This window comes from Apteryx mantelli, chromosome 3 (assembly GCF_036417845.1).
Source record: "Apteryx mantelli isolate bAptMan1 chromosome 3, bAptMan1.hap1, whole genome shotgun sequence".
Classification (NCBI taxonomy): Eukaryota; Metazoa; Chordata; class Aves; order Apterygiformes; family Apterygidae; genus Apteryx; species Apteryx mantelli.
In genome coordinates this window covers 110,778,134-110,795,857 of record NC_089980.1, presented here as the reverse complement: position 1 = coordinate 110,795,857, position 17,724 = coordinate 110,778,134, and the positions used below count along the sequence as shown (strand labels likewise).

Genomic DNA, 17,724 nt, shown 5'->3' with positions numbered 1-17,724 from the left:
AGACCTAACTTATTCAGGATATGAGGTTAAAGTAAATACTTGTGTCTGTCTTAAACACTCGTGGTATGACTCTGTTTTTTTGTTTACTGTTTTCCATCCAGACTTTCACTGTACACAATTATCTACTTTCTCACAGATTTTCATTGTCTATTGTTACTAGTAACAATGTTATAGTAACTGAACCTTGTGAACATTAATAAGTGTGTGCTCTCAACATCCTGGTGAAGGTACAAAGAGTTTTCCAGAAGAACAATTGGAAAACAGAGCAAAAAAAAAAGCCAGAAATTCCATCATTTGTTTTTAACATGGTCGTCTCAATGAGTTACCACATCCATGCACAAAAAGAAGATTATTTCTCAGAAAACTTGGCATTTTTAAAAATGCCATTTCTGCATTCAACATAGTGCACAAATGCAATGTGATTATTTTATGTTACTTCTGTGAGAAAGGTGATTAAATATTGCCTTTCTTTACTACAGAAAGAGAGTGTAAGAACTAAGATACATACTGTCCTGTCTCAGAGTACCATGCATCACAGGTAGTCATGTAAGAGCTCTCAGCCAGTGGCAAACATTAGCTGAACTACTTTAACATGGCCTTCCTTTTTGCTGATTGAGGCAAGCTGAATTATCCCACATTTGACATAGACTAAAAACATACAGAGAGATACCACAGCTCACCTGATATGCTGAAATAAGTCTGAGTCCTGACATGTCCTAGGGTAGAGAGGATGCTAACGGCAGGTCCAGGGCTGCGGAAAGTCCCAGCCTGAGCCTCAGCCCTTCACATCCCGCTGATTTCTTTCAAACGGTGTTGAATACTCTCAATTCCCTGAGCACCATGCAAGAGGTACTGAATACTGGAAATTTCCTAAGGAAGGGCTCAAATATTCTGAAAATCAAGACAAAGTTGGACACACATATTTGATGGGGAAAACAGGATTAGTTGCCATGTACTAATATTTTAAGTGAAATGGTTTGTGTCATCACACAGCATTTTGGAGACAAAGGGTTAGTCTGTGTGATAACATTAACATAATCAGGTCTATGAGAGGCTAATTAAAACCAGATCTGATTAAAATCAGTGCATCAAGAGGTAATTTGAGCATTTAGGCAGAAGCGGGAGGTGTTTATTTAGATGCTTAAGTTAGTCTTTTCAGCTAGCCAGAAGAGAGAAGAAGGTACATTTGGAGAGCGTTTTGGAGTACTGAGCTTAGGTACTCTGAATTATTTTTCTGGAAGCAAGGAACACCCCACTGAAGGTACAGGTACCCTAGGATTTTATTTGTGAGGTACCCTAGGATTTTATTTGTGGTGGCAAAAGTTAGGTGTTTGAAACCAGTTGATGAAAGTACTCCAGAGCTCCCCTGATCCCACAGTAATGTAACTTCACATTAAAAAATCTGATCAGTGAAGTTGCAAGGAGTGAGATGGGGGAATATAGATATTCTAGTATAGCTTCTAGCAAGTTCACTGAGTTGGCAATGGGCAACTTTTTGGATGACTCATGACATATCCCAGAACAAACAGATTTTCATGACAGCAGCAAAAAGCATTTCTGGGACCCTCAGAAGAATCCCTCTACCAAATGCAAGTTGTTGTTACAATTTGCAGGAACCCTCAACTTGTAAACCCTGTAAACCTTCCCATAAACCTGGAGACATTTTTCTTGGCTGGAAAGTATTAGGTAGGTCTAAGTGTCAGGCCTGCAAAAGCAGTGGTTTAAATAAGCCAAACACTTAGAAGTTAAAGAAACATGAATTAAGGGTCAGTGAAACCTTAATTCAGTTCTCTTCATGTATACATTTTGATGTAGTCTTTCAATGGTTGAGATCTTTTTTCTGCTTTATTTTTGTGTGTAAGAAAGCACACTGGAAGAAAAACTATTTGATATTTCTTTTATCCTAATTATTCAATGTGTTCCATTCTTTATTTGCTTAGCTATACTCAAATCCTTAATTTTTCTTGGTAGAATTATGAATTTCGTGGTTAGCTTTCTTTGGCTATAGTATGAATACTTCAACAATGTGACTAATTTTTATTATTGTATTTCAGAATTTAAAATAAATCATTCATTGCTGTTACATAAACCGGGATGCCCAAGGCTTGATTTTCAAAATATTTAACCTTACATAGAGCTTTTTTTATTCAAGCACAACTCCTGATGATGGCACTTGCAATTATGAGTGGAAATCAGACCCCAGGTTTTTCTGTAAGACCTCAAGAAAATAAGAAACAAAATATTAATGGGCTTTTAGTATGAGCAATTTGCCTACCATCACACAAAACTCTGCTGGTAGAGATGCAGATAGAGAATATAATCCATTCCTCTGTCTTCATCAAACTCAGCTGTTTGACCATGAAGCTACTTCCAGTTTTCTTGTAATCCCAATCACTGCACAGTCTCCAGCACCTGGGAGTATGTTGGGCAGCAAGTCTAAATATAAGAGCCTATCTGGGTACACAACCCTTATACATTATCACAGTTGCCTATTTCTGCATTACATAAGACAATGTGTTAAAAATACAGGCACTGGGAAGGTAAGTCAGAAAGAGGATCATTTTTGGCTGTGTCTGTTCTAGTGAATTAAATATGACTGGGGCTGAAGATAACTGGCATGGAATAGCACATGTACATATTTTAAGCTATTTTATCCTTTGAAATAGGGTGGTGTCATGCATAACAGTAAGTGGTATTGGTTCCTCGCTTGTGATAATTCCTAAATTGTGTCTGGAAATTGTCTGAGAGAGCTCTTGATAACCTAGACCAAAACCATGGCAAGGACATTCCTGAGAGTTTAACTGTACAGAGAATCACATTCCAGCATCCAGGAACTTTTCCTGGCATTGTTTAATTTACTAATAGAGATAGAGGTTATAATGTTCTGCATATTTCTCCTTACCCTCGTCACTTCCAGCACGTACCCCAAGCATCCATTTCCAGATGTGTTAGAAAAAGGGTACCAATCAGAATGGACTCAGGGTCCAAAAAAGGAAGGCAGTTTTTGCATTCTCATGTGCTAGAAACCAGCTCTAGAATATACTGCAGTGCATATTTTGAAAGATATTTTCACAGGCATTTGTTGATAAAGAGAAACTTTAATTATTTTGTAATTGTGGCCAAAACCATGTATTTTTCTGAACTGTTTGGCATTTCAGCCCAAGTCTGCAGTTTGAGCAGATATCCATTATGGTAAATTTTATTTGAAGAAAATGCAGTTACATGTACAGTTCTGTACTTTATCTGTAAGAGTTGTGAATGAATGTGAGTCATCCAAATGAGTCCAAATGAAGAACTTGGTATAAAAATGATTTTATATAAAAATCTATTTTATAAATCCTTAAATATATTCTTAGGGTTATTTTTGGTTGACTCTCTGCTACAAAGTCATATGTCTTATTTCCATTAATCTAAATTAGTAGAATTCAAAAGCAGACAGAAAAAGAATTAGTCCAAAATTACCCCTAAAATGGTGAAAAATAGAAGTTGGTATTTCTAAAATTGTCAGGACTATAAAGTTTAATAATTTGTGGGTGAGTTTCTAGGGTCCACTCCTGTTGTGCCTGTTGCTATTGGGAAGGTGTTGGGTATTATCAAGATTTTCATCGCCTTACCAGTGGTATGATATGTATTTCTTGTTCATCAAAGACATAGAGCATCAGAAACTTACCATGGCAACAAGTAATGCAGGTATAGAAAAATACAGCTATAATGCAAATGGAAAAATATTACAATAACAGGCTTCTTCAATGTAAATTTTGCATGTGTATATATGTACACTACATGCACACATTCTACTAGCTGCTTTACCCAGATGTTTAGTAAAGCCCAAAGGGCTTTGAGTGATAGTATATCTCTACTGTGGACCAGAGAGTTCAGTTCTCAAAACCTGAGACCAAAACCAAGAAGAGCTGAAAACATATTGTGTTTCACTGTCTAATGGAACTTCTTACCCTCCCCTGCTGCTTTTCCATTTACATTCCTTTGCATGTCTCTAACCTACTGGGCAACCTTAGTCAAATCACTTAACTTCTCTGCTTCTCAAATTCTCTGTTACCCAGACAAAGATTATAATACTTGCTTCCTTCAAAAAAAGCTTTTTGAGTTCTATGCAACTAAATTTTTAAGTTTTGTAGGGTCTATTTGAACTCTATAAGAGCTATGCAATAGCATTGCTGTTATAACAAGAGTTAGCAGTTTCCTTTCTTTCAAATGAGCACTGGACTCCCTTAAGTGTATATCCCACAGACATTTTCAGTCTAGTGCAGTCCTTTTTTTGGCTCAGATCTGCAAATGAGTTGAACAACACTGTCACTATAGACTGTGTAAAGAAAAGCTGTGTGCCTTGTTCAGAAAGTTATTTGCCAGTTCTTGCTCCATGAAAATAAAGTGGTAATGACTGTAAATGGATGAACTTGGTTGCTAAGTTGAGATTTGGAGTCATTGATAGTCCTGGGTGAATATCTTAACAGAATATTTTTCTTGCACATGGGAAAATTATTTTTGACAACATAAAAAGTAACATCCTACTATTGCTGCTATAACAACTCCATTTTCTATGCTCAGCACTTTCCATCTGGGTTATACTATGTCACCCCTTGCAAAGCTGCATCCACTTGCATGGGGGTGAAGGACCAGTCAGAGTAATAGTGTCTTTCTCAGAGAGCTGCAATCATTATTTCACATTGACAACTAAAATTAGCAACAAGAAGTGAATGAATGGGGCCAGGGACAAGCAGACATCATAGGCATCTCTCCCTCCCCAGCACTCAGTGGCCTGTGGCTGCAGCTGGCACAGGAGGCGAGTAATCTGCTCTGCCGTAATGGATGGTCCTGAGTGGCCATTTCTCACATTCACAAAGTAGCACTGTGAAAGGCTGCAGCTTCTTGAAGTGCTCTTCCCGGGTCAAGGCTGTTGCACATTGCCCACTAAGCAGGACAATGGCTCAAATGACACAATTCAGTCCTTAACAGATACTTGTTCTGTTTAAATTTAATTAAACTATAAAAAATGATTGCAGATGAAATTCTGAATTTCATATTCCCTTTTCATTCCAGCAAAACTTTCCTTGATATCAGCATGGGTTTTTAGTGAGTGAAACCTGAGTAAGATTGGCAGGACTGAATTCTCTGTCAAAAAGCTATAACTGAATCCAACCTAATAGAGCATTCCTGCCAGTTTATATCTTTGCATCCTGGATTATAATATGGATATTAAAAAGATGTATAATGTTCCAAATACCATACAGAATAAGAAATAATCTATCAATTTAAAGCACTCTTAGGATATTAAACTGAGGTCTATATTTTATCAGAGTATAGCAGCATTTCATTTGAACAAGAGTGTCTCTGATTATCTTTTTAGCTAAGGTAGCTATATGAACAATCTTCTGGGAAGGAGAAGGGCGAGGGGAAAGAGAAAAAGAAAAAAGAAAGAAGCTGCATGTGCCAGAACTTTCCAGTGTCCATACAAGATTGTTATATCCAAGAAGAAATATAAATTATTAGATGAGCAATAAATATGGAGTCATAAGTGAATATAGTAAATGATGATGCAAAATATCCTCACATTTTGTTCCATTTACTCTGCAGAAGTAAAGAAAAAACCCAGAATGCTAAGAAGTCATAAATGAACAGCTCAGCAGTTTTGCTCTCATATCTCCGATACACAGTGCGAAGGTCCTGTAATGCCAGGGAGTATAACAAATGCATCCACTGTTTTCCTGTAAGTAAGCCATCCATCATCAGCTAATGCATGGAGCATGGCAAGAACAGTGCCTGACATGATATAAGCAGGTACTCTCACACTTTATGTCACCTATATTTTGTCTGTAATAAGAAACTATACCTCTATTAAATCAATGGTACACAGCAATAAGAAGAAACAAGAAACATTGTTTTCAAAATTGTTTTTCAAAATTAATTTTACTCTTATCAGGACACTGAAGCATTTCCATTATGCTAGTTTTACATTCAAATGTTGCTGAAAGACATCAGAAAGTTCTGACAGTTTCTGTACAGTATCTTGGCAACTTTTATTAAGATTTAAAAAATAACTTTTATACATCCTCTTTTTTCATTTTTTTCTTTAAAACATGAATGCTTGTCCCATATCAAGATAGTATGAGTGTGATCTTCCTCCTATAAACTTTCCTTCTGATTTACAGTTTGAAGTATGAAAGTCTGAAATTGCTTTCTCAAGAAATCTTGTTACTCTCTGGCAAAACGCCCCTAGATTTCAAAGATGATTCAGTTGTTTTAGGAATGGAAGCATTTATGCCTTTCAATAAGTACTAAGGATAGTCTTTTATTAGGATTTATATAAGGAAAGCAAACCTTTGAAATAGTGGTACATTTTTAGTAGATGTTTAGAAAAATGAAATTTATGCTTGTTAACATAGTTTCCTCCTGTTTGAGAACATTGGTTCCATATATGCATGATTTAGAGACATATTTCAAAAATTTAAAATGGTCTACTGAATTATAGTAAATGACTTGGTCAACCAGAGATCAGGAATGGATTGAAAATCTTTTATGTACTCATACTGGGAACCACATTTCATCTTTAGATTCCACGGCTTTAAAAACCAAACACTACATACAACATCTTCACTACAAAGCATTAACATTCATGAGCAAAGCTCATCATTTTTCTAATAACTACATAGACCGGAAAATCTACGGTGGGAATTGTTTTCCTTAATGTCTCCAAGTGAATAACATTCATCTAACCTACAGGATCAGAAACAAAACCAACTGAAGTCAAAGGAAAGACTTAATGGTTTCAAAGGGCCTTTAGTCAGGTCCCAATAGGCAACAATAATGATTGGAAAAATGTAGTTAGATAACAACACAGAGTGGCATATGGTGATTGTCTCTGCAGCTTTAACTGGTTTGAGAAAGTTATGTTTTTACCTTTTCTAACTCCATAAACCAATGCAACAAGATAAGATGGGATACCCTTATTAATAACTCTTAGGTTGTAATAACCCATAGAGGTCACAAAGTGCATCTAGATTTTTTGATGAAGGAAAGCAAACTTCAGAGCAAGTTGGGTTTACTCTTCTGTTTAGCATTCAAATATTGCTCTGTTTTTGTTGTGAGTTTGCTTATTTATTTGGGTTCTTTTTGTACATTACCTAATATTTTGACAATAGAGGGTTACATGAAACAGTTACAAGGATGGTCCCATCCTTTTGACATATCTTTAATTGCATCCAGCATTTTCAATTTCTGTAAACTAAATATTTTGCAATTTCTTGTAAAAAAAACTTTGTAATGTTGTCATAAAATTAACTTTTTGAATTCCTACTTTTACAAAATTAATTTACAAATGAAATCTGCCCTCCTGAACCCTAAAAATACACATATTTTTATATGGGGATGGGTGGCTTCTTTATAACATAGGATGAATTTATAACCTACAACTCTATGACTCTGATTTTATGAACACTTTCTTAAAGCACTTTCTCTTATTGCATTCTTGAGCCATTTACAAGTTCTACAGCATTGTTAGAGAATTCAGGTTATACTTATTGGGGGGAAATATGTTATCTATGAAGTTGTTAAATAAACAGATTCTGCAGTGAGATTATAATCTTCAGTTTAGATTTGGGTATTTGTTAGTGTTACAGGAAAGACATAATTTTCTGTCAAAATATATACTTGCTTAGGAAATTTCTGTAGAAGCTCTCCACTCTTATCTTTTCATTTTCAATCATATTTTATGTAAAAGATAGGAAATGCAGCAGCTGATTTTAAAAGGTATGCAGTATTGCTATGTAGTAGTAGGTTGTATGGAGAACATTGACATGTAATGATGGTATCCCTATTTATTCTTTATATAACCTTGATTTAGCTTGCTTCTGCATCAAAATACAATATGGAAAACTTTCCAAGATTTCTCTGCCTTACTGACTTGTATTCTTCTCCTTGCTGTTTAACTCAACTTTCTTGCCTTTCCCCTGCCATCTCTTTTAACTTTGCAACTGCATTATTTGACTCTTCCAAAACTTCAGATGTAACTTCTTAGAAAGGCAATATACAAACAACACTCCCACTGTTAAATATAAAGAAAATACATGGAAAATACTAACATCAAACAAATCTGGTTTTATTTAAACAAAATAGATCACTTCCTTATTCTTAACTTTAACCTTCAGACTATAATCCTGGATGTTATTTCATGAGTGCTATCATAAATCCAAATTCTTATGCTGAAATGTCAAGCCTTTTAACTGGTGCACCCACATATATGTTCATTATCCCAATTCTAAAGTTAACTTGGGTGCAGTACTAAATTCCAGATACTCAGCTTAGTACCTCAGTACAGGCTGGGATCTGACTGGTTCCCTAGCAATAGGGAGACAAAATTTTCCAGCCTGCACTGCTTTGACTAGGTCTTCACATCCATTCCTTTAGGGCTACGGTAGCCACACTGATCTATTTTATATGCAGTCACTCACTGCTGCTAACATTCATGTTACTGAATCTGGAAGTTATCACAAATTCAAGTACAACAGAGCAATTATCCTGGGGTTATAGACTGAATGGGGCACATGCAGTAGGGAATGTCTCCTTGCTTTATGGCTATAGTACCATTATTCTGAACGGAGGTTGAGGACCTCAGTAAGCTAGAACTTTCTGAATATCCTTTGAGATGAGGTCAAGTATACTCTACTTCCTAAAGTTCTCAATTTATACATATGAAGATTTAACATCATGTTCAAACACTGTAAACTGTATAGAAAAGAAATAGTTACATAGTGCTAGTCCGTTTTCTGATAAAGGCTGCTGATCTAGGGATATCTAATTAATTATTTCAGTTATAATGGCTCCTGAGTTCCTGCAACAGTCTGCTGAACAAAACAGTCCAGAAGTGCAATTCTTCCACCTCGGTTACTTTTCCAGAAGTCAGCTGCTGGTGGTGCAACTCTGTTGGTTCTGCTCCAGCAGGTGACAATCCTGCCGGCACCATTAGTGCTTTCTTCTGCCTCTGCACCTAGATAGACTTGAAAATTGCCTCCAACCCTTGGAATAAAACTTTAGAAAGTGAAGTTGCTTGAGTAGACATATGGGGTTACAAATTCCATCACTGTGCCATCCACTCCACTATCTAATCACTAGATTAGAAATCATCAGTTCCAACAGGCTCATTGATGCTATTCATAACAATTAATTTTTGGAATGTTATGTTGCTTGCATTTATAATGCAATAGTCTACCTAACTAGGGCAATAAAGGTTTCTACCTAGGTGTGCATATATTATTTCTATCTCATGAAACAAGAGGGTTTTAAAAGGGCAGACAGGTCAATTTAAAAAGAAAACAATAAAAAGACTGTTTAGTTCAATGCCATGGAGATAGGGTTAGGATAATTTTCATGTATTTCTGTAAAATAATATATTTTGTTATTTTAAATATTGAAAGCTACAATGCACCAATTTCTTTTAAAACCTAAACTGTTCTATGGATGAGGTCAAAAAAAGTCTTAGAAATGTTTTAACGGAAATTTTGATTTTTCAGCTCTTGTATCTTATATTTTTCTGTATTATTTACTCTTTGTTTTAACATTCAATACTAGTTTTTCTTCCTGTTACAAAGAAAAGTAATCAGTATGCACATTCATCCAAACAAAGCATGTTTGCTGGTGATCTGGTGTCTCGGAATTACCTGTAACATAAGTGATGTTCTGTGTTTTCTAATGATGTCTGTAAGTTTTCAGGAACTCAGGATTATGGCTGACCTGGCTGTTTGGTGGATGTGTGGAATACATCATGTAAGACCTAATGATGACTGCTAATTAGAATAATCAGATTCCCTGGTTGCTCTTTCATAAATTAGAAAGAAGATGAATTTTTTTGTTAAGAAGATACAGTTGATTAGCTGTAAAACTTCTTCAGAAATTGAGATGAAATATACTTTGTAGTTAGGACAGACTAGCACATGCAGTCATGGAAAATTTTCATATTAATCTCCTGAGAATCAATAGAACTAATGTTTGCATAAACAGTTGCATGCACTGACATTATCCTATTTTTTCCTAAATAATTCTCTTATAAAAATATGTTACAATGTATCATTTTTCTGACCTGTTCTGCACCTCTTTTATTCTACACAAATAACAGCTGTAAAAGTGGACTTTGAGACAATGATATTAAAGGACACTGTTCTGCTATAAAATAGTATTTACTGGAGTACATCTTCAAAGAGTTTACACCAGTTACCCTTACATAAAAATCTGATCCACAAGTGAGAAATTTATTATACATACTCTTCTCTGAATCTCACTTACATCAAGTGCAGTCTGCTCACAGTTTTGTATAGCTAATCACATTAGTAAGGCATATGAGATTTTCCTGCAATACTTATATAATAAAATCTATAATGTATAACAATCTGTAACCACAGTTATACCAGTATGAAAGCATATTTATACCAGAAGTGTGTGTTTTTCCTATCTGTAAAGAAATAAAATATACTGACTGAAGCACATTTATATGACTATATGAACTATATGTAAATGGAAACTTTTTACTATAGTGGTATACTCAAAATGATGTAAATGTAAGGTGCAGACAAATTCTAAAGCCATGTTATATCATTTTGGCCCATAGAATGGCTGTACCACATAAATAAAACCAATTTATAAAGGTTCTTACGGCAAAGGCAAAACTAAGCCCTTTTTATCTTGTTATATAACGCAACTTGTGCCATTTAAGTAACTGCTGAGTACACTGATATTGGAACACTTTAAATCAGTCAGGCCACAGTCATGGGAAAAGATGCTACAGTAACAAATGTGTCTGGGATTGTGTATTTGGTGTGTAACACTGTAGGTTTTATTAACTATTACCTAGTTAAACAACCATGAGACTGCAAGAAAACCTGTGCATTTTGTGTTGTGATTAAACTGACACTTCTGTGTGAGAGGACAGTCATATATGAGCTGGAAACTTTTGAGGTTTCCAACAGTGATAATTGTTTAGAGTCCAAAATCTCACATACAATCTGAAGTCCATGTAACAAGGTTATCCAAAATACAGCTTTATCTTTAAATATATTTAACAGAAAAATACAGAAAGTTATTCCTTGATCCATGCCATTGCATGGTAACGCTATTAATGTGTTTGCCATTCTAAAGTATAACACAGAAATAGCTCCTAAGCAAAAGAATAATAACAAATTCCCTGTCTCTCTGTTGATACTTTTGTCACGGATGCACATTTTGAGAAGCAACAGGAAAGACAGTATTGTATTTTTCTATGTTATGGGACTTGTTTGCTTCTGAAATTTAGACATGCTTTTAACAAGCATGAGCTCTTGTTTTCTAGGAGGACCAGTTATAAAGTATACCATCTTAATATTTACCATCAAGATGCTTCGCTATGAGACTTCTTTCATTAAAACAAAAGGTAACATAGCATATAAAAGCAAATGCTTTGATTTGCATTATACCCTAATCATGTTCCTGTTATGCAAGGAAACATAGCTGGAAACAGTTGTCTTTTTTAAACCTCTAGCTGAATATGTTCCCATGTGTTAGCAAAAACAAATGCACATATAAAATGTGAATTAAGAAAAAAACCCTGAGATGTGGCAGAGCTTACCTGAACACTTCTCAGCAGATCTGCTACTTAGATCTCCAAAGCCTGCGAGTGCCTGAAATAGTGAGACAGAATAAACTCAATGTAACCATCATGTAACCTACTAAATTCACTTTAACATTTCAGATTCAAATGATAAAACATATGCTTCATAAACTATTCAAAAAGAGTTAGCATGCAACTCCAGCTGGAAGAGATTTTGTTCACAAGCTGAACAGTAATAGGCCTCTAGTTTATTCTCATCAAAAAAGTAAACCAATTACATTGACAAAAAGCCACTGTAAACAAAAAAACTGTATTTAAAGGATTAACAGTTTTGATATCCCTGCCATCAAGTCTTCTGTTCTTTCTTCATCAAAATTTAGGTTATATATTTGTTGTTAGCAAGAGTTGCATTACTATTATTGTTAATTTTAGTTCTGTTTATTACCTTGAGGGTTATGTATTGTAGAATAATTTTGTTGTCACTAGTTAATGTTAATTAGTTGTTTTAATAGCCTATATACCTATTTGTTATCTTTCGGTAGGTTTACTTTTTTAACTATCAGTAACTTAATAACTGAGAATATTTAACATTACTGTTGCATACTCAAAATTACAGAGTTACTATTAGTGTTACCTGTTTAACGTTTAGTCATCCTTTGAGTCCTGCGACATATTTCCTTAATAATCATCAGCCATCAATCTGATAGTCTCAAAAGAAATATCAGCCCTCTAAACTGCCTTCAAGGGCGATGATATTTAGCACTGAAAATTACAAATAAAGTTTTTGAAGTTGAGTACCAACAAGTGGGCAGTGACACTGATGATTTGTTTATCAAGACAAATTGTTATATACTACAAAAATGCAGTCAACGCACTCCTCTGAGTGAAAACAAATATGTGAATCTATGCAATGTTTACATGTTGAATGGGATATTTAATGTGCGGGGAAACTCAAAGGTTGAAGAACTAGCATTTAGACAGTCTAACAGTGGTAAGTGGTAATCTTACCTCTTTAAACTCCATTACATTCTCACGAGAGACATGCTAATACAAACAAGTCAATCAGAGTTTGTGTTTAGCAAGATCAAGCTTAAGAGGATAGTTTAAAATCCATTTATTGTTCTAAAGCATTTTTTTCCATTAACATGTTATACATTAGTGGATACTAACCATGATTCATGTAACAGTTTAGTTTGTTAACTTTTAAATTATTTAACAACCAGAAGTTATTAATACAACTTTTAAAGTCTTACACAAAAAATCTTAAAACAGGCTTGGGTTCATTTTTGTAATTTTTATATATAAAACATTTTAGGCATCTCTTGAAAAAGAAATAAAGCAGGCATTTAAAGCTAGAAAACAAGTAATTCCAAATTTAGTTTGTTACAAAAGGTTTCAGCTTTATTGACAAATTATGGCAAACATATTTGACAAAATTATGGTTTCCTATTTAGAGAAGCTTACACATGGAACTTTATGTGATTTTTTTTTTAAACAAATACAGGTTAAAACACTGAACAATTTCAGTTAGCTACATACATACAGTAGCTGCTTGTTTTCAACCCCATTAAAACAGCATTTAAAATTAAATTTACAAACTTAATATCGAACATCTTAATCTAAACTAACATATATTAAAAAAGACAGGTTAAAACATCTTATCTACAGCTTGATTATTGTCTGGTTCAAATAAAAAGAATCATATTACAGTCTTTCAGCAACCCTAAACAAAAACTCAGCCTTAGCTAGTATGTAGAGAGACTCAAGATCTGTAACAGTGTCATGCTTTTTAAGTTACACACAGCAATGAATACAACCAACAGAACATCATCTTTGAATGGTTTATAGACAATGCTTGCCAAAGATTTTTTGTTTTTGTTTTTTTAAGTCTGTGTTATAAAATAATACTAATGCCAATGTCACTCCAATGTTATAGGAAATACAGGTAGTACATAGGATAGTAATGAGCAGTAATTCCTAGGATAGAAAAGAAATGGACTATTACTTGTCTTGTTGCTGTTTATGTGGAGACCACAGGCTATTAATTGTCTTTGAGATGAGGTCACAGATGAGGAGGACCTTCAATATCTACCATAGGGGTGTTCCCTGTAACCCCCTCTGGCTGACCTTGGAGGTGGTGCCTTTAGGCTGGAACGGGTTGTGGCCCATTCTTCTTGTGCTAAAAACAGAAGAAGAAAAGACATGTTTTGTCAATGTCTAAACTTGAAAGAACAAAGTGATCTCACCACTAATGACTGTCAAAATTCTGGAGGGTTTTGGCTGAAAGCCTAACACAAATAAAATGAGATGGTGTTATGATCCATTTCTTTATCCTTCCCCAAAAACTTACAGAAAACTATCCTTTTACTGTTCTACACTGACAACTTGTCTATCTCTGGATGAAAAAAAAAAATCCTACTTCTCCACTTTCAGCAGAGGATCTAGCTTAGTGGCAGTACAGTCAGCTCTGCAAAAATCACTGCACTAGTCTGCCAGTTCAGAATTTATTCTGTATTTTGGGCTTCTAACATTTAAGCTAAAGCACCAATGTGAATAACATTTAATGCAGCTGGTATGTTAATAAGATCAGGAGTTGAATCATAAAAGGATAATTGAAATATGTTTGATTTTCTACTTCCATTTGAGGCAAAAGAAAGAAAGAAAATAGTGGAAGAAAAAGAATATGTAGAAATGAAGCTACTACATTAAGCAAAAGAGTCTTGCCAAATAGCTTTTACTTGGCATTTTATTTAGAATACATTTCTAAAATTTGCATTAATGAAATATGTTGAAAAGAGTACATTAAAAACCATAAGACTAGTTCAGTTTGTACAGAGATTTTACAGACAAGGTACTTCTGGGAGTTAAGCCTTCCAAAGGAGCAAGCAGGAGGCTACCTAGAGGAGTAGTCTAGCGGTTGAAGCTAGACCTCCAAACTTGAGCTCTGTCCTAAATCAGCTAGTGGACCATCAACTGCCTTCTCTCCTTTTGTCTACTGCTGACATTCAACTGATCACACACACAGTGATTAAAGTGGTAATGCAAAAGTTGCACTATATCATCTGACTTATATCACATCTCCATGCAACATCCCACCTAACAGTCCTAGAATACATCTGACATATACATGTTCATCAGTCAGCTTCAAAATTTCAACATATCTCACACAAAGTTATCTGATAATCTACCAACCTTTTTATTGAAATATAGAAGATATCCAGAAATTTCAGTGTAGCAAATGTTAGTTATTTTTAACATTATTTCATTTTATTGGTGATCAGTATGTTTGCATTACAAATATATGTAGAAGATTAATGCTTAAAAAATATAATTGTAGGAGTCAAGCCTTTTGATGCTGGGGAAAAAAGAATGTTTTTTTAATGTGCATAAAAAACAGACTGGAAAGAGAAGAGTTTGAAAGATTTGAAGGTGTCTAGAAGATGATGGGAAAGGGAAGGAAAGATGCAAATTGATGATAGAAGACTGTACTTGGTATTGCTATCAAAATAAAATGAATTTATTACTATATTAAAACATGTCCTTTTCCCTAGGTCTACAGTGGTGGAGATTTTGCTTCATTTATAAGATCAGTAATAGACTGATATACTACAAACTATCCAGTCTTGGACCTCTAATGAAGACTTGAAACATCTGAGGTACTTGTCCTCATAAATTTAAAAATCCATTTTTTAAGGGGGACATAATTTTTACATCATGATCCATATAAAATTTTAAGAGTGCTTGTTGAAGAAATTAGCATTTCCTGAATGTATTTTCCTTGGTTAGGTTTTGTTTTAGGCTTCTGATACAATACTCAGCCATGACGTACTGAAATGAATACTCCTGACTCAGCATGGTCAATGCAATACACTTATCTGGAATATAAATGTGAACATTGCTGGACTCCCAGGTAGAAGAGGATAAGCTGTGAGCCAGTGTGAGATATATTAGCTGTGGTAGAGCAGGAGCAAAAATATTCCTTGCTCATTGCCAAATACATATTTTTGCTACATTTTTCATGTTACATACAACATTCTCATTTATTTTCTAATAAGCCAAGCAGGGACATTCTTAAGTTTGATTTGATCCCTGATGCACCTGTAGAGAGAAGCAAAGCCCAATTAATTTTTCCTTTTTCTCATATTCCATTCCCACTACTGACAGGAGAGACTGGGTTTTCATCAGGTCATGGCCAGAAAACATGTCCTTAAACATTGGTTTCCTAACTTTTCAGATGTAGTGTTTCCATTTTACTTCACTCAAAGCATTGAAGAATTTTGTTCCCATTTTTTAAAAGAAAAGCCTAAACAAGAAAATATAGTTTTCTATATAAAACAAAATATATACAATAGCACATGAGAATATTAAAAATCAAAATTATATTAGTCATACATTTCAAAGAAAGATAACCATATTTCCTTAAATTTAGCCTGTTGCTTTATTAGTGGAATGGTGTCTTAAATTAAAGAGGAACTTAAAAAATCTTTGTCTCCCTTAAGAAATGTCAAAGATTTGCCTGTTTTAAACAAGGTTTTTAGAGTAATAGGGAACATTTTCCTCTCAAGCAAAGGTTTTGTAACTATACCTTCTAGAATAGAACAAGAGTACAGCAAAAAGTCCATAATTTGGTTGCTTTGATCTCAATTGCTATAGATAACTCACTAAAGTCTAGTCTTCACTATCCTTAAATAGTTTATTCATATTGTTTAATTATGATGAGCAAAAAATGACAAGACTCCCTAGTGAAACTAATACATACAGAGGGCTTTGTTTCTATTCTGTATCTTGATCAATGCTCCTATTAACAATAATAAAAAAAAATCCAATTCATGTTGAAAATAGTGATATCTGTGTACTGCATGCACAGGAAAATTAATAGTTAAACATCCTCTTTTTGTTTGGAAAAAAAATTCACTCAGGTGGTTGAGTGCAAGTTTCAAATAGATTTTTCAAGTAGTATGGTCAAATATTAGCTACATATATGGGAATGGTGCGCTGGTGCTATATTTTAGGTTTACTATTTCCAAATCCTGTACAATACAATACTGTCAGTCATGACACACTTGTAGTCCTATCACAGGAAGTATGTGAGTAAAAAAAGTTAAAACAAAATCATATTAGCAGAAACTTTGTGACATAGAAATCTTACCTAGCATACCTAGGACCACAGTCTGTCTAGCCATAAGGTAAATTCATTGGCCAAGTCACAGTTTCTTTTTCAGACAGGTCAGGAAGGGAAGGGTAAACATGGGTAAAGGAGGAAGAGTTCTCCTGACCATGGGATGGAAACTGAACTCTCACTTTAGTTGTTGCATGGGTGGGTGGAAGAGTACAAAGATACTGCTATTTAGCATAGAGAAACTCTTACAGAATAGTTGGGGAGCTACATAGTTGAAGAAAGGTGGTAATTGTCTATGTGCACTCCATTTTAGGGCAAAGTAAAATAGGTAGGTTCAAATCACCACTGAAGGTAAATTAATGTTTCACCTTGTGCTGAAACTGCAAGGAACACTCACACATTCAGTTACAGCTGAGAGGTGGATTCATAAAACAATGTCAGCTGAGACATGGTTAGTGATTGCATTAGTGTAAAATAGCCTTATTTTTTAATACAAAGTAAAACATGTTTACTCGAGACAGTGCTCATATTGTCAGATGCCATGTCTTAGCTGAGAGGCAATAGCCAACACTTGAGAGGTTATGGAATAAAACAAATTCCAGCAAATCCGTAATCTGGCAACTACCAGTAGTTTTCCCAATGCTTTAGAAAGGAGAGACTGTGATATTGGTATTGGTGATGGGAGATATTACCAATAATGAAGAATCATTTTTTTCCAAATTATCACAGGGCAGAATATGATTTATGCTACACAGGGATTGTCTGGGCTCAGATTATTGCTTAAATTAGACACAGAGTGAATTCTGAGTGTGACCAGTCAGTAGAGCCATTCGATAAAGACCAGATCCAGGCCAATGGCCTGACCAGCAATATAGGCACACACAATACTTTTGCATGTTTGCATCATGTTCAATTGTGAATGGGCCTAAATGCATGTGGAGGAAGATATTTATCTTCTGCCTTTTATATTCTGATGAGCTTCATCTGCCCCTTTGGTATAGATGCTACTGGCCTG

At 34.7% G+C, this 17,724-nt stretch overlaps 1 protein-coding gene across 13 annotated transcripts in view; it reads right to left on the bottom strand.

Moving 5' to 3' along the window:
- The window catches only part of KHDRBS2 (KH RNA binding domain containing, signal transduction associated 2), a 513,233-nt gene that overhangs the window by 113,070 nt on the left and 382,439 nt on the right, over positions 1-17,724 (bottom strand). For 9 of the 13 annotated variants that reach the window (XM_067294146.1, XM_067294142.1, XM_067294143.1 and 6 more), the window contains 2 exons: positions 13,596-13,769; positions 11,609-11,660 (listed from right to left, as the gene is read on the bottom strand). In XM_067294146.1, the coding sequence (XP_067150247.1) occupies positions 13,672-13,769 (98 nt within the window). In that variant the 3' untranslated portion in view covers positions 11,609-11,660; positions 13,596-13,671. Of the gene's footprint in view, positions 1-876; positions 892-8,762; positions 9,043-11,608; positions 11,661-12,297; positions 12,353-12,869; positions 13,770-17,724 lie in introns of those variants that run through there. The other 4 variants (XM_067294149.1, XM_067294154.1, XM_067294150.1 and 1 more) reach the window with 3 other exon arrangements.